The 24,425-nt window shown below is 45.2% G+C and overlaps 1 protein-coding gene across 1 annotated transcript in view; it reads left to right on the forward strand.

The window, feature by feature from the left end:
- The first annotated feature begins 8,269 nt into the window (after nucleotides 1-8,269).
- CRISPLD1 (cysteine rich secretory protein LCCL domain containing 1) overlaps nucleotides 8,270-24,425 on the forward strand; it is a 103,653-nt gene continuing 87,497 nt past the window's right edge. The window contains exons 1-2 of the mRNA XM_068234830.1: nucleotides 8,270-8,371; nucleotides 9,000-9,315. Of these exons, the coding sequence (XP_068090931.1) occupies nucleotides 9,058-9,315 (258 nt within the window). The 5' untranslated portion in view covers nucleotides 8,270-8,371; nucleotides 9,000-9,057. The remainder of the gene's footprint in view (nucleotides 8,372-8,999; nucleotides 9,316-24,425) is intronic.

Here is a 24,425-nt window from a genome sequence, read left to right on the forward strand (position 1 = left end):
TGATGGTAGGTACCCTTTGGGACAACCTATTTTGAGCACTTGCTGCTGGCTGAAAAAAAAGTTTATTGAATTATGAGCAAAAAAAGCTAATTGAACAAGCCCCACATTGAGTTCATGTTATTTTAAAACACACCACTGAAGTATTATTAACCCTTTCATTACCACACCACAGTTCTCAACAAGGAAGGGCTCCAGAGATGCCTTTACTAGCTGAAATGAATAATATATTTTTGTGTTATTCTGTTCTGCAATGATAGAAAAGACCAAAGACCACTAAAAAGTGGTTAGTTTTTATTTTTAATAAAATGTAATCAAAATCTGATCAAAGCAGATATCAACAACACGATGCTCATACACTGCTAGGCACTATACACTGCTAGGCAGCTCTGTCAGCAGTACTATTGATTCATTTGTTGGATTGCAGGAAAAGTACATGATGTGTGGTTACTGGCTACTTAACACATCAAACAACTGGTAAGGAACTTCACTTGATGATCTGCTTCTACAGTACATGCATTCTTGACCACCCACATGAAATCTACAGCCGGCAGATGTCAATGGAGACTAGAAGGGAATTCCCATAGCACAACTTAATGCACTTCACTCTCCCTACAATCCAGCCACTCTCCTTCTTCCTCCCTCCTCTTCCAGCCCTGACAGCATGAAATACGATTTAAAAAAAAAAAAAAAAAAGCTAACCAAACTGACTGACTCAAATGAAGGCTTTTAAGCTAGGAAAGATAGATACTTATCAACTTTTTGAAATGGGAAATAATAGAAAGCTTTCAGTGCAAAAAATATTTAGGCAAAAATATTTAGTCTTCCCTACAATTGCACTGCATGCAGCATTTTTTGAGCAATCGCAATGTTTTTCTCCTTGCAAAAATTAACCACTTCCCAACCACAGGTATTTTCCCCTTAAACACCAGAACAATTTTCCCATCACGCTCCTCCCATTCATTCGCCAATAACTTTCTTGTTACTTATGATACTGAAATGATCTATATATATATTTTTTCAGTCATTTTAGTTTGAGGGCGCATTCACATTCGGGACGTTATTGTCCTGCGTTATAAAGTCATTATAACACAGGTTAACGCACTGTAATGTTAAGCCTTTGCGACACAGTGCAACGTTAACATCGCATTGTAAATGTTGCGTTATGGTAACTCACTGCTTGCAGTGGGTGACGGCTAAACGCAGACGTTAAACAAATGCAGAGAGGCATACTTTTCATTGCCTGTATGCTCCACTGTATCTACTGTATGCCATGGTAATGCAGCGTTAATGTGTGTTACCACCTTTATTTTGCTTTGCGTTGTAATGCTGCGTTGCGACTTTAACGTCACATTACAACACAACATCCCACTGTGAATATGCTTTTAAATTAAAATGTACTGCGATAGAAAAAACCCACACGTTTTATTTGCCCATTTGTCCCGGTTACACAACATTTAAATTGTGTCCCTAGTACAATGTATGGCGATAATATTTTATCTGGAAATCAAGGTGTATTTTTTCCGTTTAGTGATTTTTAATACTATGTTAATAATTATGAGCCTTTATTTCCAAAAGTAATATACCCTCATGACACACGTATTAAAAAGTCATAAGGTAACTATGTTTTTTTTTTTTTTTTTTTTTTTTACAAGGGCTTAATTTTTTTTAGTAACTATAGGGTAGGGGTATAAGGGGTTAAAAATTAATACAAATGTATGTAGTTCTATTTATGAGGCCTGGAACCCACTGAAAACCGCAAACGCAAAACGCAACCACTAGCGTTTTGCCTGAGCGGTTTGCAAGCGGATTCATGCGCGTTTTTGGTCGTGTTTTGCAACATTGTATTTTTTTCCCCAGCGGGTGCCTAGCGTTTTGCGTTTTGCGTTTTTATCCTGATTGGTCCTGTGAATTATTTTTCATTTTGTTACAGTGTGCTGAACCGCAAAACGCTAGCAAAACCGCTCAGTTTAGGTTTTGCTGAGCGTTTCCGCTAGCGGTTCAATACTTTACATTGAAGCGCTAACGCTCCCAAAATGCTGCATGTCCTGCGTTTGCGTTTCTGAGAAACGCAAACGCTCCTGTGGAAGTTGCCCCATCCATTAACATTAGCCCAGCGTTTTGGCAAACTGCTAGCGTATCGCAGTGCTGCCAAAACGCTGCCAAAAGCGCTCCTGTGGGTTCCAGCCCTAATAGTTTATTGGTGTGCATTTTTACTTTTTGGCCACAAGCTGGTGCTACACGGTACAGTCCACGGAAGTAGTAAGTGTAACACTGTTTACTTTTGTTTTGTTAATGAATGCTGACATCTCGCTGACGCCGGCTCTCATTCATCACAGGCACTGCGATCAGGTTTGGGAACAAGCTGTTCCCATTCACCAATCACAGAACAGCGGCATTATGATGAAAACAAATGGCAGCAGCGCAGCGTTTGGCAATGACGAGTTAAAGAAATGGGTACGTATATATACGCCCCCGATGCTAAAGTTAATTGCACAGGGGCGTAGATATATATGATACAGTGGTCAGGAAACTGTTTAATTGCAAAGAGCAATAGCTAAAAAATATCCAAAATTAGCATTTAAAAATTGCAACTGCTAAATGGTTGTAAAGCCACATACACATGCAAGATAAAAATCTTTGGCAATTAATAATCAACAATCTATTTTCAGATATTGGTTACAAAATAGTTTGTAAAAGACATCAAAGATAGTGATGAAAGATATTTATCTCTCAAATCAATCCCAGTGGATATGTTCTGCCGACAATCGTCCTTTCCACAAAGTGTGTATAAGATTGGCAGATATTTCTTAACCTGTGTGAGAACAGCTTGTGAAGAAGAAAGAGGGAAAATGGACTAAAAAGCATTTCTTGGGTCTTTTGATGAATTTATTATTTGCATGTGTTTACCATCCTTAGAACGATCTGTCTTTAAAGGAATCATCAGGCGATGTTTACAAAAATCTGCTTTACTTACCTGGGGCTTTCTCCAGCCCCTTGCAGCCGACTGTCCCACGCATGGGCGTAACAATCGGGGCTGCAGCCCATGCGCCCGCGGGGGGGGCCCGGGCTCCCCCCTGGGGCCTGCTCAGGGCCGTTTTGGGGGGGGCGTTTTTTAGCCTCTGCCGTGACTTCGTGTATAAACAGGAAGTTGCGTCAGACACTAAAGAGAGAAGCGTCCACGCTGGAGCGCACGGAAGTTATGTAGCTGCCGCTGCCCGCCGCTGCACACATATGGTTATTGAAGCTGAAGGGGAGCGCAGAGGGGAGAGCCCGAGGTGAGGGGGGGGACCGTCCCCCCTGCCCGCCGGGTGTGGCCATAGCTTTCCCCTCATGCTGCGACCCCTCCAGCCCCCCAAAACGGCCCTGAGCGGGTCCGGGGGGGTGGGGGGGGTCAGTAGGGGGCCTGCTTAAAATGTTTGCAGTAGGGCCCAGAGGGTCTTAGTTACGCCCCTGGTCCCACTCTGTGACCTCCGCTCTCCGCTACTGCCCCGCTGTCGCCCTTACTGCGCCTGCGTCACACACACACACACACACACACACACACACACACACACACACACACGCACACACACACACACCTAAGGGCTTTACAGACCTGTTAGCGCTCAGGTAGACGTGGCGTTTGGTCTCTCAGTGTGAAGTGGGCATAACCCTTACATTACCACTCTGGACATTTAAAAGCAGCCCTTTTTCCCTCATATGTAGGATTGTACTGTGATTTCTGCCCTTTATGTATTAAAACCTGACTTTGCGTCAACTCTGTAATTTTTGGTGGGACTTTTGGCAAGGATCCCCCTCTGGCATGCTCCTGTCCAGGTGTTAGACCCTTTGAAACAAGTTTTCCATCACTTTTGTGGCCAGAAAGAGTCACTGTATGTTTCTAAATACGCCTGGCCATTAAAGACTATTGCGGTTTGTGCGAAATCGAACTTTCCTAGAAAGTTCAAGTTTGCCATTCGCGAACCCAAATTGTAATGTTCGCGATATCACTACTCCCTAATTCTGGGGGGCACATATGCTACATATACTGGGAAGCTGCTTAAGGGCTGGTTCAGACGGACGTTTGGAGGCGTCGCGTTCATTGGCGTCGCGGCGGCAATGCGTTCGGGCTTTCAGCAGCGTTCGCATTGCGTTCGGATGCGGTCGCGTTTTTTCTTCCCCTAGGGGGACATTACCCGTCGCGGTTAACCGCCCCTGGAAGCAACATGTAGCTTCCAGGGGCTCCTTGAACGCCAGTGAAAATCGGGACCCGAACGCCGCGTTCATGCAAACGCGCGTAAAAGCTTGGTACAAACGCTCCCATTCACTTGAATGGGAGCGTTTAACGCCAAGCCCCGAACTTTGGCAGTAAACGCTCTGCAAGCGTCCGTCTGAACCAGCCCTAAGGCCTCGTTCACATCAGCGATGTTTCTGTGCACGTTTTAGAGCTCATTTTATTTGGCCATTTGACCCGGTTATTGCAACGTTAAAATTATATCCCTAGTACAATGTATGGTGACAATATTTTATTTGGAAATACAGGTGCATTTTTTCAGTTTTACATCCATCACTCATTTCAGCCCATTATTTCATAATTATATGCCGTCTTGTCATAAATATTTTTTTTTTCTTCCCTAAAGTCAGTCGGCGTACATTACTATTTGGCCACAAGATATCCCCGCTGAGCAAAAATCCTATTAGCATACTTTGTACGCTAAATAGGAGACAATGTGTTGTCACATTGTAACTAAGGAAGTGACGCAGGTTTCCATCTGAAACCGGCGATCACATTGCTGGCGGGGAGATTATGAAACATTGTTTCCATTCAAAAATTTGACGATCGGGCGGCAGAAACCGGTGGAAATCAGCAGCGAGAGAGAGCGCGGCGGCTACGTGTTCTATGTTTTGAACAAAAACAGTGTTTATTCTTGGCGGACGTGCTCAGATTGGCACAGGGGACTTTTGTCCCCTGCAGCCAATGCCCCCTGCTAGCAGCGGCAGCGTGATCACAGGCATCTGCATGCATGATCGTCTGCAAACCCCCCAACTGCAGGGACGTGACTAGAGGTAAAAAAAAGTGGTTAAAAAAAGCGCATCACAATGCACTAAACACACTAAAGTGCGCACAAACGCATTCATTTTTTATCATGTGCTTTTCCACGTTTCTCAACACACCCAATGTGAATGAGGCCTAATATTAGGGGAACATCTTGCTACCTATACTAGTGATGGGGAATACATCTACTGCCTATACTTGGGGCTACCTAAAACTGGTAACAAATCTGGCTATCTATACTGGCGGGTACCTAATACTATTGAGGGGCATGAAATAGATAAGTATTTTTTTCCCCTGTCATGCCCCAGTGTGCCTCACTAATAAGCCATTGTGCCCATTGTGTGCCCCCCAAAAATGTGAAGTTTGAGCTACCACTGGTCATCACCTCCATATAGAATGAGGACCAACAGATTTCAAATGCTATGAACAGATTGCATAGATAAACATGGTACTACATGGAAGTGGTCAAATTGGCCAGTTATTGGCCAATCAATATTGGATGTGTGTACACACCCTTAAGTTCTTTTCACGCTGTGCATGTTACGTTGCAATGCGATCGCAATGCAATGCATTAAAAAATGCATTGTGACTATACCAGGAAGCATACAGTAAAATGAGAGCATGCTTCACTGCCACTGAAAATGCACATTACCTGGTTATCATACAGCATGCTGTGCGTTACATTGTCAGAACCTGCGCAATGTGACACAATCGATGTGAAAGCCCCATAGGAATACCATTGCATTGCAATACAATGATATTTTCCTTTGCGACACAACACAACAGACTTAAAGGGAACCTTAACCCCTTGGTAAAAAAAAAAGTTTCACTTACCTAGGGCTTCCACCAAGCCCCCTGCAGCCTTCCTGAGCCTTCACCAGTCCTCGAATGTCCTCCAGTCCCAGCAGCAAGTTAGTTTCGTTTTCTGCCAACTAAGAGTCGGCCCCCGGGCCATTTGTTTTCTTCTTTGCCTTGAATATGCTTGGTCGGGGAAACAAAACTGATCCATGGTGGGGATCGGAGGACCCTCGAGAATCAGCGAGGGCAGAGAACAGGTGCAGGGGACTTGGGGAAACCCCAGGTAAGTGAAACTTTTTTTTTATTCAAGGTTAAAGTTCCCTTTAAGGTGGCCAATAAGGATACCTTCCCATGGGATATCGTTTGTTGACAATTCGATCAGAGTAACCACTTCTGGACTGGTCGTAGTTAAAATTGGGCTGCACTTGTGGCTGTCTAAGTCTGATGCAGCGTAGTTTTAACGCTGTCCGACACAATAATGCACGCACGTCGGTACAGATCTTTAGACAGCTGAGTTCCTTATCTTGGTCAGGAGCCGTTTTATTGGCTCCTGACCTGATCACTGTGAGCCAATCACACTGGTAGGGAATAGTGTTGATCGAACACCCAGTTATTTGGGCTCGGGTCGGCTCAGCCGAACATGGTCAAGATGTTCGGGATATTGGGCCGAACACTGAGCCTAATGGAAGTCAATGGGGACCCGAGCATGCCTGCTTTGCAGGCCTGAAAAAACTTGCAAAATGAAGGAAACTTCTGCAAAATGGGTTGGAAATAGTGGGGGTGGGGGTGGGGGCGGCATTTACACATAGATCTTAGGTTTAGAATAAAAGCAGGGACTCATGTTTGCAGAGCAGTGCGCCAATTATACTTGACTGCCAATAAAACAAATTATAAATGTTTTTTTATGGGCACAACTGTTCCCAGCTGGCACTGAAAGTACTGTTTTTTTTTCTCCAACACTAAGCAAGAGTAAAATTCAATAAACTGTGTTATTTTATGGGCACTGTGGCTGCTGCCAGTGGTGAGGCTGGGGCACTGTGGCTGCTGCTGGGCCGCTGGCAGTGGTGAGGCAGGGGCTCTGTGGCTGCTGCTGGCAGTGGTGAGGCTGGGGCACTGTGACCGCTGCTGGCAGTGGTGGTGAGGCTGGGGCACGGTGGCTGGCCTGGCTGGCAGTGCTGGCACCTAACCGCTAGCTCTGTCTCCTACCTACCCCAAGCTAAAACCCAATGCGAATGGCAGAGCCAGCCGCGCATTCGGGTATTTATATACCCTACCACGTGACCCGCTCAGCCAATCACAGCTATGGTCACAGCCAGCTAGGCTGTGGGACCATAGCTGTGGAAAAAGCATCGTCGCCGCTTATTGGCTGCCTGCAAGGCGCCAATAAGCGAGGGGAGGAGACCGAACAGCGGTGCTCGGCTGTGCTCGACCCGAACAGGCGAATGTTCGGGGAATAACGAACAGTGCCGAGCACTGTTCGATCAACACTAGTAGGGAAGTGAAAAAAGAGAGAAAAAAAAGGCCTCTGGTCCTTGAAGGGGCCAGAGGCTATGGTCTGCAATCAGTTATTAGAATCAATCTATTTTCAGATCGATCTGATCGATCTGATCAGATTGGTTAGCGAGTTAATGGGCGCGACCAATCGCTTCTGCTCGATTACTGCGGTGATCAGAAATGATTGATTGGCCACAGGATTGTATCGTTAATGGCAAGGCCGGTTCTAGTAACAATGGGGCCCCGGGCAAAATAAACCCCAGGGCTCCCCCAATAGACACCCCCCCCAGTCAAAAATCGGCAGTAGGGACCCTTTGTTGCAGCAACATTTCCACCTAAGGCCCCTGAGGCAGGGGCTGACACCACCTGGCTCAGCTAAAGACTCTGCAGGGGTGTCTGCAAGTTGCGGGGAGACACCTTGGGGGCCCCTACAGGCTCTGGGGCCCTAGGGCAATTGCCCCCTTTGCCTCTATGGTAGCGCCGGCCCTGGTAATGGCCACCATTAGTGTGAAAGGGGCCGGAGACAGCTGGTGATCCAGCTTATAAAAGTATCATTCAGAAAAAATAAGTTAAAAACAAAAAATGTAGCTTTTTTAAAATGTGTTCTCTTTTTCTATGAAAGTAGCTCCCTTTGCCTCAGGTATAGTTCAGCTACCTGATGCATATACGAAACGAAGAGAGAGAGAAATCTCGGATACTAGAAACAAACTTTCCTATGAGTGCAGTCTGACAGTTCCAGCATTCCTGAACAGGCTCTGGCATCCCATTGCAGAGTTAAAAAGAACTTATGATGCAGTCACGCCCTCTCCCTTATTTATTATGCAGCTACGCCCCTTCGCTGTGTCTTTCTTCACCCGGCATATACGCCCCATTCCCTGGGCAGCTGGAAGGAGAACGTAAGTAGAGGATGCAGCATCCCTTCTTTCGTGCAACACCTGTGCGATCGCTGAGTGACAGGCGCTGCTGCTGCAACTTCCCCAAGTAAAGACCCCAGCAAGCCCCCAGCGCTGATCCACCACACTCACCGTCACTACAGAAGCAGCAGTAAGTCATCGGTGCCAGCCAGAGGCAGCTCTGTTCATTCTTATCTGTATTGTATTATGTTGAATCCAGCAAGTCTCAATACATTGCTGTGTACTGTACATACAGTCTAGCCATCCTATCATTCACATGGTTGCTTTCATTTTCTCTCTCTCTTGTCTGCATTTCATTTGCTAGCAGAGTCAGATATAGAGCTGGGAATACAGCATTAGATTTTGTGTTAAATGGTTCGATAGATAATTTTTGACATGTTCGATCTTATTTTCGATTGTTTTTCTGATCGATTTCTCATAGAAGTGAATGGAAATTGATAAGAAAAAAGATCGGAAAATCGATCAGACAGTAAATTGACTGAAAAATCTCACCATGTATTCCCAGCATAATAGTTTGTGAAAAAAGTTTATCTTTGGAAAGTTGTGAATTAAACCTGTTGCTCTTTCTTATACTTTTTTGTTATTTTGGCTCTTTATTATTTCTTCCACTGTTCTGTCTTTGAGTGGTGGTAGATTCTGCCAAGTGCCAGTGCATTGAGCTGAAATGAATGCCTGTGCTGGGACAATGCACTGTAGTGGTTGCTGAGGAAGAGGTTTATGTGCCAGATTTATGCTCACCATGCTCTGTCTTCACACAGGCTATACTTGGGAACAGCTCGCCCTGCCTGTGAGATTTCCCCCTTCAGACCTGAGAAGATGAATTGTGAGACCCCAGCGTGGCTCGGAGGGACTGTCCTGCTATTCATAGCTCACACAGTTGCTGCAATGCTCATTCCTAATGCCACCCAATTAGAGGGCCTCCTGGAAAAGTACATGGATGAGGATGGAGAATGGTGGGTTGCGAAGCACAGAGGGAAAAGGGCCATTATGGAGAGTGACATGAAGCTCATTCTGGATCTGCATAACAAGTTAAGAGGGGAAGTATATCCTCCTGCCTCCAATATGGAGTACATGGTAAGATGCTGCTTAGATTGTTTCCTGGGCATTCCTATGGAGCTGCTGCTGATGTAACTGCTCTTGTACTTGAGTGTGGTTAAAATGTCTTAAAATGGGGTTCAATATACCAATATGGTGACTAAAATTTGTGACTGACAGAATTTGTGACCTCCATCTCTCCTCTGCCTTACCCCAACCTCTCCTCTGCTCTGCCTAAAGGTGGCCACACACCATTCAATTCATTTAAATATATGTTCAATTTAAGAATTGCAATCAATTTTTCTGACTGATTGTAACATTTCAAAAGTATGTTCAATGTACCACACACCTATGTTCAATTTGTCCCCAATTATGATAAAAATGTTTGGGTGTATCTATTAATAAATTGACAATCTACCACACACCATTCAATTTTCATAAAAATTGATGAGAAAAAAATAATAAAAACAGGAAAGCGATAGCGTTTTGTGTTTTGTAAGTGTGAATGGGGCCTACCTAAAACTACCTAAAACCTGCCTACAACCTCCCATTTTGTTCTGCCGAACACCCCTCTCCCCTCTCTTGCCTACCCCCCCCCCCTGAAATTCTCTGCTTGACCCCTCCCCCCATGACTCACCCTAACCTGCCCTTCTCCTCTGCCAACCTTCCCCAATCCTTTGCCAGTCCCTAAGCTTTCCCTCTCCTCTGCCTAACACTAACCTCCACCTCTATGCTACCTAACCCTAATCTCCCCCTCTCCTCTGCCCAACCTTAACCTCCCCTCTACTCTGCCTAACAACCCTAACCTCCCCTCTACTCTGCCTAACAACACTAACCTCCCCTCTACTCTGCCTAAAGGTGGCAAAGGAGGTGGCCAGGAGGTCGCAATAGCAGCATAGGGGGCGATATACAGGCTGGGAACGCGAAGAATCACTCGCGTTCCCATGCCTGTCGGCCAGTGATGGCCAAACCGGAAGTGTTCGCCGGCGGGTGCAGAAGCATCTGAGCGGGGCTGCGAGGGCACCAATCGTCTGCAGGGGGCTGAGGGAAGCCCCAGGTGAGTTAATCTCATTTTTTTTTGTTCACTTTAGGTTCACTTTAACACTAATCCTACCTCTACTCTGCCTTAAGGTGGCCACACACAATACAATAAAATGATTCAATTTTATAGCAATTCGATAAATATGATCGGCTCTCCCATAAAAAAAAGAAAGCTTTTTTTTCATTCGACTGAAAAATCAGATTGGATTTCCTTTTTTCTTTTTTTTATTTTTATCGATTTAGAGTGCTGGAAATTTTTCTTGAAATTTTTCTAAAGATTGTATGGTGTGTGTTAGATTGTCAATGTATTAATATACACACCCTAGCAATTTTCTCAGAGTTTCCAATCAATTTTTTTAATCATAATTGGGGACAAATTTTACATATGTGTGTGGTATATTGGTCATATTTTTGAAATGTTACAATCAGTCAGAAACATTTATTGCAATTCTTGAATTGAACAGATATTTAAAAGATTATATGATGTGTGGCCACCTAACCCACCTTTCTCCTCTGCCATATGCTAACCTCCCCCTCTACTCTGCCTATCCCTAATCTTCTCCTTTTCTCTGCGTAACACTAACCTCACCCTCTCTTCTGCCTTATGCTAATCTTCCCCTCTCCTCTGCCTAACCCTAACCTGGAACTCTCCTCTGCCTTAAACTAACCTCCTCATTTCCTCTGTGTAACCCTCCCCTCCCACTCTCCACTGTCTAACCCTAACCTACCTCTCCCCTCTGCCTAACACTAATCTCCCCCTCTTCAATGCTAAACGCTAACTTCTCCTTTTCATCTCTTCTACCTAACCCTAGTTTCCCCCGCTCTCCTCTGCCTAACCCTAAACTACCTCCTCCTCTACTTTAAGCCTAACGTGCCCTACTCCTCCACATAACACTAACTACCCTATCTACTCAGCCTAACCCTAGACCCCGCCACCTAACCCTAACCTTCTCCTCTTCTCTTTCTAACCCTAACCTGTCCCTTTCTTCTGCCTTAAACTAACCTCCTCATTTCCTCTGTCTAACCTTCCCCTCCCACTCTCCTCTGTCTAACCCTAACCTACCTCTCCCCTCTGCCTAACACTAATCTCCCCCTCTTCAATGCTAAACACTAACGTCTCCCTCTCATCTCTTCTACCTAACCCTAGTCTCCCCCGCTCTCATCTGCCTAACCCTAAACTACCTCCTCCTCTACTTTAAGCCTAACGTGCCCTACTCCTCCACATAACACTAACTACCCTATCTACTCAGCCTAACCCTAGACCCCGCCACCTAACTCTGACCTCCCCCTCTTCTCTTTCTAACCCTAACCTGTCCCTCTCTTCTGCCTAACCCTAACCTCCCCCTCTCTACTTCTCTTCCTAACCCTAACCTTCACTTCTGCTCTGCCTAACGCTAACCCCCAAATCCCCTCTCCTCTGCCTAACACTAACCTCCCCCTCTCTACTGCCTAACCCTAACCCACATTTCAGATTCCAACAGGAGAAAGTGATTCAACACTGGCGCAACTTTTTTTTTAGCCCTGTTTCAAAGAACTGGCATATCCCATCTATTGTACACTGATGACTCGTCACTAGCCTGTACTAGTTTTGGATTGCATCAGGTGTAGGGCCTGTTGGGCATGTCAGGTGTAGGGCCTGTTGGGCATGTCAGCCTCCGATCTATAACAGCCGAATGACAGCATTTGTTACTCCACATGTGTTAGTGTTTCACAAGCAGCATGGTCACTCATTAAAAAAAAATTCCTGTAGTAACCGATATAACTAAGGATGCCTATGACGGCCTTCAAACCTCCGGGGCACCTCCGGCACCCAAATTTCTGGCTGCCCTTACATACATGCAAAAGGGGCGCCTGGAGATTTGAGCACTCAGAACCCGCACTTTATTGACTAGCCCCTAGCCATTGTCTGTTCTTAACTGCCTCCCCATGGATGCCTAGCGTTAAAGAGAACCTGAGGCGTAAATAACTGCAAAAAGGAAATGCTTATCTAAGAGAGAAGCCTCCGGGATTTCCCGAGGCTTCCCACGCTTTCCTCCTTGTCCTCCGTTGCTGCCTGAGACCCTCCTGCACATTGGGGCCATGCTCCTCTACTGTCAAGGCTGCACAGTAGCATGGAGCTACCCGCGCATAAGTGGCTCCGGTTAACTGTGCAGTCTCGGTCATAATCACGCTACGCTTGTGCTTGAAGAGGAGCATGGCCCCGATGTGATTACCAACATTTCGTGAAAGTAGGAAGAGAGGGCCCACAAAAGTTTTGCTAGGAGCAAAAGCCAAGAATGTAGTGTGTGTACTCTGGCCCTCAATGCTCCCCGATGCCTCAGCCAGCAATCAGCTGATAGATTTGTAAGGCTCTGATTTGCTGGTCATCATCATGTGTTAAACCAGGAAGTCATCACAGCAGATCAGAACCTTACACGTCTATCAGCTGATCCTGATTACATGCTTTTCCATGAATTCTTCTAGGCAGTGCCATTCCTACCCTTGAGCAGCTACAACAGTAGATCATCTTGTTGATCATCTTGTTGCAATGACACCTGTGAATGGATGGATTATACTGTATTACCCAATAAGTGAAATGACAGTCAAACAAGAAAAAAAGGCATGGGTAAATGGCCTTTCTGACTGGCTGACTTTCTCAAGGGTCATATTGTGATGGCTAGCATATCCAAGATGGCAGGTCTTGTAGGGTGTTCCTGATATGCAGTGGTTTATACCTAACAAAGGGAGTTCATGTTAGGACAGCTGGAGAACTGCCACCGGAGTCATGAGCTCACTGATGTGCTTAGGGAGCACAGGCTGAACCATCTAGTCCAATATCACAGGAAGGCTACTGTTGCACAAATTGCTTAAAGAGACTCTGTAACAAAATTTTCAGCCTTAGTTCTTCTTTCCTATAAGTTCCTATGCCTGTTCTAATGTGATCTGTCTTAAAGGTGGCCACTAATGATCCAATCTTTTTCATCCAATCTTACCATTTCTATGTAATATAAGGGAATCCCTATAGTATCCATTCATTATATTCACTCAGTTTACTCTTCTACTACATAGATTTGGTAAGATTGGATGAAAAAGATTGTATCATTAGTGGCCACCTTTACTGCAGCCTTTCCTAGTTGCATGCACAGTGGCTGTATTATCTCTGTTATATAATCTGATCTTCTTTCCTCTGACGGCTTTGTCAGGCTCAGGCACTCAGGCAGTGATGTGCTGCTCTGCTGTGATAGGATAGAAGCTATACACACCCTCTCCACGCCCCCTGCAGGCTCTTTGTGAGTCACAGACTGAACTTATCTAAGCCTATCACAAGCATTTAGCAGCCATGTCTTTTGTTTGTTAACACTGCCCAAAACTGGCAATTACAAGCCAGGATTGCAGCAGGGAGTGGCAGAAACAGCACAAAGGGGCCCAGGAGAACATAATGAATAGAATGGCATGCTTTTTATTGTATGAGTTTTACAGTACAGATCCTCTTTAAGAAGTTAATGTAGGGCATGGGACAAATATCTCAGAACACTCTGAGAAGCAGCTTGCTATACATGTGGTTGTGGAGCCACAGGCCGGTCAAAGTGTTCCTGCTGTCCACATCCAGAAGCACCTAAAATAGACACATGGGCATCAGAACTAGACCACAGAGCGATGTAAGATAGTGGTGTAGTCTGAGCAATCATGTTTGTTTGGCCTCCAATTCCCAAGCTTTTCCAACCTGGGGGATGTGCTAGTAAAGAGACCACACTTCACAACCTACAGGACTAGTCTGCTGCTAATCTCTTGGCGCCAGATACCGCAAGACACCAGAAGCCTGGTGAAGTCAATGCTTTGACCGGTCAGAAGTGTTTGATGGATCAAGGAGGAACCTAAGCAATATTAGGCAGGTGACCTTAATGCTTGGGTTGATTAATGTATATGGAAGCTAGTTGTCACTTTTGCTTGTACTCTTATCATCTACTGTACTTAGAGCCTTTTAGGTAATGCCCTAATACAGAATGGCCTCAGCAGTCTACACCTTGCTTTTGGTTTATTTATTTTTTGAATGAACAAAAGCTATTACTTTAGGACTCCTTGTTCTCCAACACACAAATGCATAATATAATTCCTAAAGTACAGTAAATGCCTCTTTAGTGGCTACTGTAGGTTACATGAGTCTGAGAACCTCATTCAGGGGAAGCAGCCATACTCAGAGCACCTTCCAGTTTACAGTGCTAAGACTATTTCTTAGGCTATAGAATTACACGCCGCTGCTTTGGGTTCGAGGAAGGGGGTTGTGAACAGGTTTCTGTTACGTTATAAATGCTTACTTCATGGACTGATAGCATTTACTCTTTGACTGATATGTTAATTATGGTATTATTTGGTTAGATTAGATCTGATTTAAAGCTCAAGTTAGCAAAAATTTAGATTTGAATATAGTAATCCTGTGATTAGACCATTTGCAGGTTTTCATTGATGTTTGTATCTTTTGGGGCGTCAGAATTTTTCTTCACTTCCTGTCAAGACGTTGAGTTCGGTATATCTCGTCAGTAGACATAGACAGCTTAAAATAAAATAAATTGCTGTTTGCTTCTGTCCCTTACCTAATATGTGCCTTACTGCTGTCATCTCTCTGACCTTACGAGATGCTTTTCAGTTGGTTAGTGTATTGCATAAGCTAATTCTGAAGGTCTTAGCTTTTGGAATTAGAAGTCATCTCAAACTATCTCTAGTGGAGACATCAATGATCCAGAAAACATGAACTGAATTTTTTAAGAGGTTATGAATTGTGAGGAACATTTTTTTTTTAGGTAAATGATTGTGATCTCACAGCCGTTAAGTCACCTCCTATTTTTCAGTTAAACCCTGGTTTACATTAATGTAAGTATATGTACTAAGAGCAGTAAGGAGGCTGCCAAGTATGGCCCTTTCTGAAAATGTTAGGTTCCTGGCTGTAATGCTGACTCTGAAACTAACAGGAGTTACAAATCATGGGGACCAATAGCAAAATTTTGTATCCCCCCCCCCATAAAAAAGGTACCTTTGTGCCCCTTTCACCCCACACACATACCGGTTTTAGGTAGCCAGAAGCTCCTCCCCCCACAGTATTGGGTAGCCTCCCAGTATTGGGTAGCCAGAGTCGCCCAGGAATCCCCTAATATGGGTAGCTAGAGGGGGTCCCCAGTATTAGGTAGGATCTACCAGAGTATAAATTGCCAGCAGTGATGCCTAGTATGGGTAGCCAGTCGTAACCCCCCCTCCCCCCGTGTTAGTTAGCGCCCAGTATTAGGTAAACCCTCAGTATAAGTAGCCAGTGGTAGACTTCAGTATTAGGTATCCCCGTTAAGGTTAGCAAGGGGATTCCCCAGTATTATAAGTAGCCCCCCCACAAGTACAGGTATCCCCCATTATAGGTACCCAGAGGGGCCGCCAGTATTAGGTAGCATTCCTTAATATAGGTAGCCAAATGTGACTCCCAAGTATAAGTAGCACCCTTCCATGCAGAGTAGTACAAGTGGAGTGGAGGAGAGAAGTAACTCACCTCTCCAGGCTTCACCCATGACCTACCTTCCTCCTTATCTCCACTTGTCACTGACCTCAGACCATCCTTGGCTACAGTCCTCATAGCAGATACTATGGCTTGTATGGTGACCCCTACTCCACTGCTAGCTAGAATACTTTATGAATTGCTCACTTCTTGGAAGTATATAGATTTTCTTGATTTCCATACATTATATATAGATAAGCCAGTATTCCAAATAAGAAAATAGCATTTTTTATGGAAGGAGGTCAGAATGGCAGCCTCAGTAGACCTCTAGTGTAGGGTGTACTTAAAGAGGAACTGTCCCGAAAATCTTAAAATGTAAAACACATACAAATAAGAAGTAGATTTCTTCTTGAGTAAAATGAGCCATAAATTACTTCTCTCCCATGTTGCTGGCATTTACAGTAAGTAGTAGAAATCTGACATTACCGACAGGTTTTGGGCTAGTCCATCTCTCCATAGGGGATTCTCAGCATGACCTTTATTCTTTATAGAGACACTCCCTGAAAAATATTTATATAAAGATGCTGACCAGCCGCCCTGCTCACCGTACAATTTTTTGGCAGTTGGACGGAGCAACTGCCATTCACTAAGTGCATTTTGAAAATAAAGAAATCCCTGTGAACCCCACATGAGGAGATGGGCTAGTGCAAAACCTGTTGGTTCTGTCAGATTTCTACTACCTACTGTAAGTGACAGCAACATAGGAGAAAAGTAATTTATGACTCATTTTACTGTGGAAGAAACGTACTTTTTAATTGTATATTCATAGGCCTAGTGCACACCGAGCGGTTTTTGGAGCGATCCGCCGGCCGCATCTGCCTGTAAAAACGCTTGGCTAATGTATTGCAATGGGATAGTGCACACCGGCGGTTTGAGATTTTTGCCAAGCCGCAAACGCGCCTCCTGCTGCACGTTTGCGGTTTTCGGAAGCGTTTCGTCCTCAATGTAAAGTATAGGAACAACGCAAACCGCTCTGAAAAACGCTACTTCAGAGCGGTTTGCCAGGCGTTTTTGTTACAGAAGCTGTTCAGTAACAGCTTTTACTGTAACAATATGTGTAATCTGCTACTTAAAAACGCACCCAAAACCGCTAGGTGTGTTTAGAAAACGTCTCTAAACATACCTAGAATCGCTCTGAAATCAGCTCCAAAAACCGCTAGCGTTTTGTGGATCTGCTAGTGGTTTTGGTGTGCACTGGGCCTTACATATATTTTAAATTTTACGATTTTATGAAAATACGATTTTCGCGACAGAGGCCCTCTAAGGTCATGAGAATATTCCTTGGACGCCAAGAGAAATCCAGTTGAAACTTGCAGAGAGCAGTGGCTCTGCAGATGCTATTGGTCTTACTGTATTACTGCAGGTAGAGAGGGGATATTGCAGCTTTTACTTGTTTTTCTCTTCATTCTGTGTACATTGGCATCCAAGTGTTTGCAAATTCTCAAATTATTTGTACTGCTGCATAATATGATCTGATTGTAGCTGGTCAAGAAAGTCAACGTAGGATTGCCAAAAGTTGACTTTTCATGGCTCCACCGAGTGATGTAATGCTGCTAGTTGGTTTTTCAGCTGTTTTTCCATTCCCGTTGCCCTAGCAAAATAAAATACACTGCAGAGTCAGTACTTTTTTTTAGAAAGTATGGAAATCCTTGCATCCCAAAATTCTTCATTGTTTGGCAGGTTGCTGTTTGATCTAGTACAGTGGCTTGCAAAAGTATTCAGCCCCCTTGAAGTTTTCCACATTTTGTTACATTACTGCCACAAACATGAATCAATTGTATTGGAATTCCACGTGAAAGACCAATACAAAGTGGTGTACACGTGAGAAGAGGAACGAAAATCATACATGATTCCAAACATTTTTTACAAATCAATAACTGCAAAGTGGGTTGTGCGTAATTATTCAGCCCCCTTTGGTCTGAGTGCAGTCAGTTGCCCATAGACATTGCCTGATGAGTGCTAATGACTAAATAGAGTGCACCTGTGTGTAATCTAATGTCAGTACAAATACAGCTGCTCTGTGACGACCTCAGAGATTGTTTAAGAGAATATGGCGAGCAACAACACCATGAAGTACAAAGACACTAGACAGGTCAGGGATAAGGTTATTGAGAAATTTAAAGCAGGCTTAGGCTACAAAAAGATTTCCAAAGCCTTGAACATCCCACGGAGCACTGTTCAAGCGATCATTCAGAAATGGAAGGAGTATGGCACAACTGTAAACCTACCAAGACAAGGCCGTCCACCTAAACTCACAGGCCGAACAAGGAGAGCGCTGATCAGAAATGCAGTCAAGAGGCCCAAGGTGACTCTGGACGAGCTGCAGAGATCTTCAGCTCAGGTGGGAGACTCTGTCCATAGGACAACTATTAGTCATGCACTGTACAAAGTTGGCCTTTATGGAAGAGTGGCAAGAAGAAAGGCATTGTTAACAGAAAGCATAAGAAGACCTGTTTGCAGTTTGCCACAAGCCATGTGGGGGACACAGCAAATGGGGAAGAAGGTGCTCTGGTCAGATGAGACCAAAACGGAACCTTTTGGCCAAAATGCAAAACGCTATGTGTGGCGGAAAACTAACACTGCACATCACTCTGAACGCACCATCCCCACTGTCAAATATGGTTGTGGCAGTATCATGCTCTGGGGGTGCTTCTCTTCAGCAGGGACAGGGAAGCTGGTCAGAGTTGATGGGAAGATGGATGGAGCCAAATACAGGGCAATCTTGGAAGAAAACCTCTTGGAGTCTGAAAAAGACTTGAGACTAGGGCGGAGGTTCACTTTCCAGTAGGACAACGACCCTAAACCTAAAGCCAGGGCAACAATGGAATGGTTTAAAACAAAACATATCCATGTTTTAGAATGGCCCAGTCAAAGTCCAGATCTAAATCCAATCGATAATCTGTGGCAAGATCTGAAAACTGCTGTTCACAAATGCTGTCCATCTAATCTGACTGAGCTGGAGCTGCTTTGCAAAGATTTCAGTCTCTAGATGTGCAAAGCTGGTAGAGACATACCCTAAAAGACTGGCAGCTGTAATTGCAGCAAAAGGTGGTTCTACAAAGTATTGACTCAGGGGGCTGAATAATTATGCACACACCACTTTGCAGTTATTTGTAAAAAATGTTTGGAATCATGTATGATTTTCATTCCACTTCTCACGTGTACACCACTTTGTATTGGTCTTTCATGTGGAATTCCAATATAATTGATTCATGGTTGTGGCAGTAATATGACAAAATGTGAAAAGCTTCAAGGGGGCCGAATATTTTTGCAAGCCACTGTATGTATGCAAAATGCATAAATACAGAAAAAGTTTTTATTTGAAACAGTTTAAACCGTTTTGTTGTTGTTGTCAGTCCTTTTATTGTTGTCAGTCCTTAATGGGACTTTATCTCACTTCCTGCATACAGGACCTCTGTAGAGTTTGAGTTATTAACACAACACAAGGTAGTCCTAGAAAAAGAAATACGTGATTTAGTGATGTGGATTAATAAAATATGAACTTTTCCTTTAATCTCCATCCCTGACAAAAGTCCATGGGTATTGTCATGTGGGACTCTGGAACCTGACCCTGGTGGCTTCTGGCGGTGATTAGCCTCTTCACTTGCTGCTACTTATCCTCTCTCCTCCTGCAGTTCACTGTGAGAGGGTTGCTTGGTTTAGAGATAGGTGGTAATGTCTAGACATCTGGGCAAGTGCATGGAGGAGCCTGACAGTCCACTTGGGAAGTGAGCACCATTTATTTGGGTTGGGGGTTGGCAGTTAGTTGGGGAAAGGGGGAAATGGAGTGAAATTTCAAGTCACATTAGAACCATTATGCAGAATATGGCTGTTTCCACATCATTTGTGCCGTATTGATTCTTGCACGGAGCAGTTTTATAGGTAAGTCTACTTTAAGGCTACTTACACACCAGGACGTTGCGTTTAGGGGACGTTATAGGGCACATAACGTGCCCCTAACGCAATGCCTGGTGCTCTCTGATGTGGACATCAGAGTGAGCCGCGTTGTGCAGCTCACTCTGGCGTCCGTGATGCCGTGATGCGTACTCTTGGACGCATGCGGCATCACGCAGGTGAACTAACGTGCGCCTGTAACGTCTCACTGTGAAAGCAGCCTTAAGCAATTAAGCTAAAATAAACTGATGAGATAATGGATTGTATGTGTAGTACAGCTAAGAAAGAAAACATTAGTAGCAAATAAATTATTCTAATACTAGTAACCTTAGCCCATTTAAAAACAGGCTAGGTCTGTCGGCTCTCCTCCAGGCGAGCATGCCCGCTCCTTCTGGCCCCCTCCCTCCGCTCTACACAGTCTCTTCGTCCCACCCTGCACGAGACACACACACACACACACACACACACACACACACACACACACACACACACACACACACACACACTCAGGCACAGGGACGCAGAAACACTTGCATATTACTATAGAGGATTGTTCCCAGTACAGGAAGAGTTTAAAAAAACTTCATGCAAAAGAGCTTCTCTGAGCTATTCGACCCACTGGGTCAAATACAGTCCTGTTTTCTGAAGCACTTTGGGCCCTTTGACACGGGCAGCTGACAATCGGTAAAGTCCCCGCCTTTCAGCTGCTCTCCTGCTGTACAGGCGCCCCCCCACGGAGTGAGATCTGAGCGCTGCTGCAGCAAGATATAAACTTTAGATAACATATATAGACAAGTTGCTTGTTATAGTTAGTTTTTCATCTCGTATCCGTTTTAAAGGTTATCATGCTGTTGCACATCTTTTAGAGCAGAGAGGAAGTTCTGAGTTCAGGTTCGCTTTAAGCTGCCTCTGGCACTGTTTGAATTGCAAACATGTTGGGTAACTTGGTGGTAAGCAGTTTCTTCCACTGTACTCTTGTGTATTCATGCTTCCAGCTTTCGTTTATTTATCTCACGGGCTGACTTTGGAGAGAAGTGCTGATTCATAACTGACAAAGTGGCTTTCGACTATTTACTATTTTATTTACTGTATAAACACAAGTCATTTTACATCAAGTTTGGTTCTGTTTTCATGTAATGCTATTCATGGAAATTTTTGAATGCCCACCCAAATGCTTAACTGTAAAGCGGGCATCAGGGCTAGTGATGGTGAGTTCAGCATTGCACTGTTGGTATGTACACAATATGAAAGCTCTGTACACATGCTACATGGAACTCGTCCGAGGCAGTCTCTGCAAAAACCCAGTGTTTGTGCAGCAGCCTTCGACCCCGCTTGGCGAGGGATTGCTTCGGCCAACTGACAGTGGAGAGCAATGTTCTCTCTACTTACCCTGCCAGCATGACGTCACACCACAACCCCCACCCCCACCCCACCCCTCGCATTAGAACAGAACACATCACTAGCCTGCAGCCTAATGTTGTGTCTGTCAGCCTTGGCTCAGCCATGAATCTGAAGGAATCAGCTATCGATCCCCGTTCGGTGACATGCCTCATGGGGGTTGCTGAGGATAAAAACAGACACTTGAGGCTTCTATCAGCCCCCTGTAGCAGTAATGTCCCATGCCGTCCTCCTCCGGTCCGCCGCCGGCCCCGGGCTAGCGCGGCAGGCCATCCAACTGCAGCTGCGTGGCTAAGGCCTGCTCGCTCCCACCCGTGTCATCGGAAGCTTACTGTGCAGGCGCAGTACAAGAAAACTTTGTACTGTGCCTGAGCAGTAAGCTTCCGATGACGCGAGCGGGAGCGCGCATTATTCGTCGTGTCAGAGACGGCGGGGAACAGCGGATCAGAGGAGGACGGCATGGGACATTACTGCTACAGAGGACTGATAGAAGCCCCAGGTAACTGTCCGTTTTTATCCTCAGCCGCCCCCCCCCCCAACAGAACCCCATTAAGTCCTAGGTTGTGTACTCACACGCTATTAGATTGGCTAATGACTGAGCAATTGCAGGGCTGTGGAGTCGGTACAAAAATCCACCGACTCCGACTCCTCAGTTTAGGATTCCACCGACTCCTCGACTCTGACTCCTCTAATTTGCATATTACAATCTTGTTGATTGAAAGTATGTAACATGAAATTTGTCTCTTAACTGCCAACGCTTAGGAATTTTAAAAGACAACTGAAGTGAGAAGGATATGGAGACTGCCATATTTATTCTCTTTAGTCATAGACTAAAACTAGTCCTTGGTAAGAGTACCTGTAAAAGGTACAGACCGGAACAAAGAACATCTATCAGACCCTAGGCAATGTAACTGTGGGTACATGTAAGAGTGATGTGCAGGTACTCTGCAGGGGAAGAAGGAGATTCTTCCTCTATTACACATTTTTCATGCACAATCTGAACCAGGTTTATGGGTGATAGACAACACCTCTGTGTTCAATGTGCACAACATTCTCAGTGGATTCCCTGCAGCTCTGTGGAGAGTGCATATGTAGAGTATAGTACTACTGTGTAACAAAGTAAACCTGAGACAGATGAAATTAAAGTTTTATACATACCTGGGGCTTCCTCCAGCCCCCATTCAGGCTAATCAGTCCCTCGTTGTCCTCCTCCACCACCTGGATCTTCTGCTATGAGTCCAGGTACTTGAGCCAGTCTGGTGTAGTGCGCATGCACACACTCCGCCGCTGGGAGCGTACTACACCTGCGCAGCACTATTGCGCAGGTGCAGAACAGTCCTGGCTGTGGAAGCGGCATGCGGACGGACTGCGCTGACTGGCTGAATTACCAGGACTTATAGCAGAAGATCCAGGTGGTGGAGGTGGACAGCGAGGGACTGATTAGCCTGGAAGGGGCTGGAAGAAGCCCCAGGTATCTATAAAACTTTTCTTTTCATCCTTCTCAGGTACCATTTAATTCGTAGTCACCAAACTAAATTTTAACAACATATCAAATTATTTGATTTCATGAGCTAAGAGCATTTGCATAAATCAGAATCAACGCAGAATTATTTCCATCTCATTAACCATCTCTATTAGTGACACGGCTACACATCAGGCTTTATACTTACAGCATAGATGTTATTTAGTATATATGTTACGGCCAGAACCCGAAGTTTGGCCACTTCTAGTTCTGGCCGGCCACTTCGGGTTCTGGCCGGCCAATTTGCGAAGTGGCCGCTGCGCTGCGGCCAATGTTAGAAATGGATTGTTTACTCTGATATTAATGTATCTTCTGGCCGCAGCGCAGCGGCCAAACGTATTAATTTGTTGCAATTAAGCCGGCGGCAATGTAACAATTCAAGCCGCCGGCTTTTTATCTGCCTCTCTCTCCTTCTCCCCCCCCCCCCCGCCTCTCTCTCCTCCCCCCGCCTCTCTCGCTCTCCTATGGGCAGCCGGGCGGGGACACGAGTATCCCCCCGGAGTCGTTCGTTGCGGCAGGGAAGCCTGCCGTTCTTGCAGAGCGGGTGCTGGCAGAAGCAATGTCTGCAGCCTCCCCGCTCTGCTGCCCCTGCTGCGACGAACGACTCTGGGGGACTCGCGTGTCCCCCACCGGCTGGCCATAAGAGGAGAGAGAGAGAGAGGCAGATAAAAAGCCGGCGGCTTGAATTGTTACATTGCCGCCGGCTTAATTGCAACAAATTAATACGTTTGGCCGCTGCGCTGCGGCCAGAAGATACATTAATATCAGAGTAAACAATCCATGTCTAACATTGGCCGCAGCGCAGCGGCCACTTCGCAAATTGGCCGGCCAGAACCCGAAGTGGCCGGCCAGAACTAGAAGTGGCCAAACTTCGGGTTCTGGCCGTAACATATATAAGAGATTCCTGTGTACACATCATATATACAGTCACAATCAGCTGTGTATATCTGACTTTAAAAATACGGGGACTGCTTTATTGAAGCAGCACAAGTAACTAATTTTGATTGGTTTATTTCATTTTTGTGGACTAAGCACAGCTATTACTGTATGTATAAATTATTTATGATGACTTTTATCTGAGAAATAGAACATTTTATCATATTTTCTATTTTAATTACAGTTTAAATTCATTAGGAGTCGGAGTCGGTGCATTTTTCCCGACTCCAGGCACCCAAAATTGCCCCGACTCTGACTCCACGACTCCGACTCCACAGCCCTGAGCAATTGTACCACTTCCATGTAGTATGAGGGCTAACAGATCAGAGTGTACTATGAACAGATTGTGTAGGTAAGCTCTCACACAACATGAAAGAGGTGAATTTGGACCCTTACTGGATGGAAGCTCTGTCTGATCAGATGCATGACAGAGGCACAATCAGAGCTCTGAACTGAAAGATAGGAGCCTATAAAAAGTTTGTAGGGAAGGAAGTGCCCTAAATGGGTACTCTGTAGAGGGAAGCCTTTGGATAATCCAGAGGTTTCCACCATTCCGCTCCACCTGCCATTCCAGTGCTGGGACCCCCCACCTCTTTGGGCTTGTCAAAGAGGTGCTCCAGGCTGCGATCCCATCAGTTAAAAAAGCATTGCCACTCTGTGCAGGATGGCACAGTACTGGGAACGCGCCCTCCGCCTATGAGGATGTGTGGCTTTGAGCCACTGCCAGCGTCGTCAGTGGGGAACAAGCGTCGAGACCCGGAAGCGGCGGCTTCCGATCGGGTCTCGGTGGAATCATGACCACCCACAGGTATATTCCTTATAGATACGTAAATGGATTGCAAT

Source organism: Hyperolius riggenbachi, chromosome 5 (assembly GCF_040937935.1).
Source record: "Hyperolius riggenbachi isolate aHypRig1 chromosome 5, aHypRig1.pri, whole genome shotgun sequence".
Taxonomy (NCBI): Eukaryota; Metazoa; Chordata; class Amphibia; order Anura; family Hyperoliidae; genus Hyperolius; species Hyperolius riggenbachi.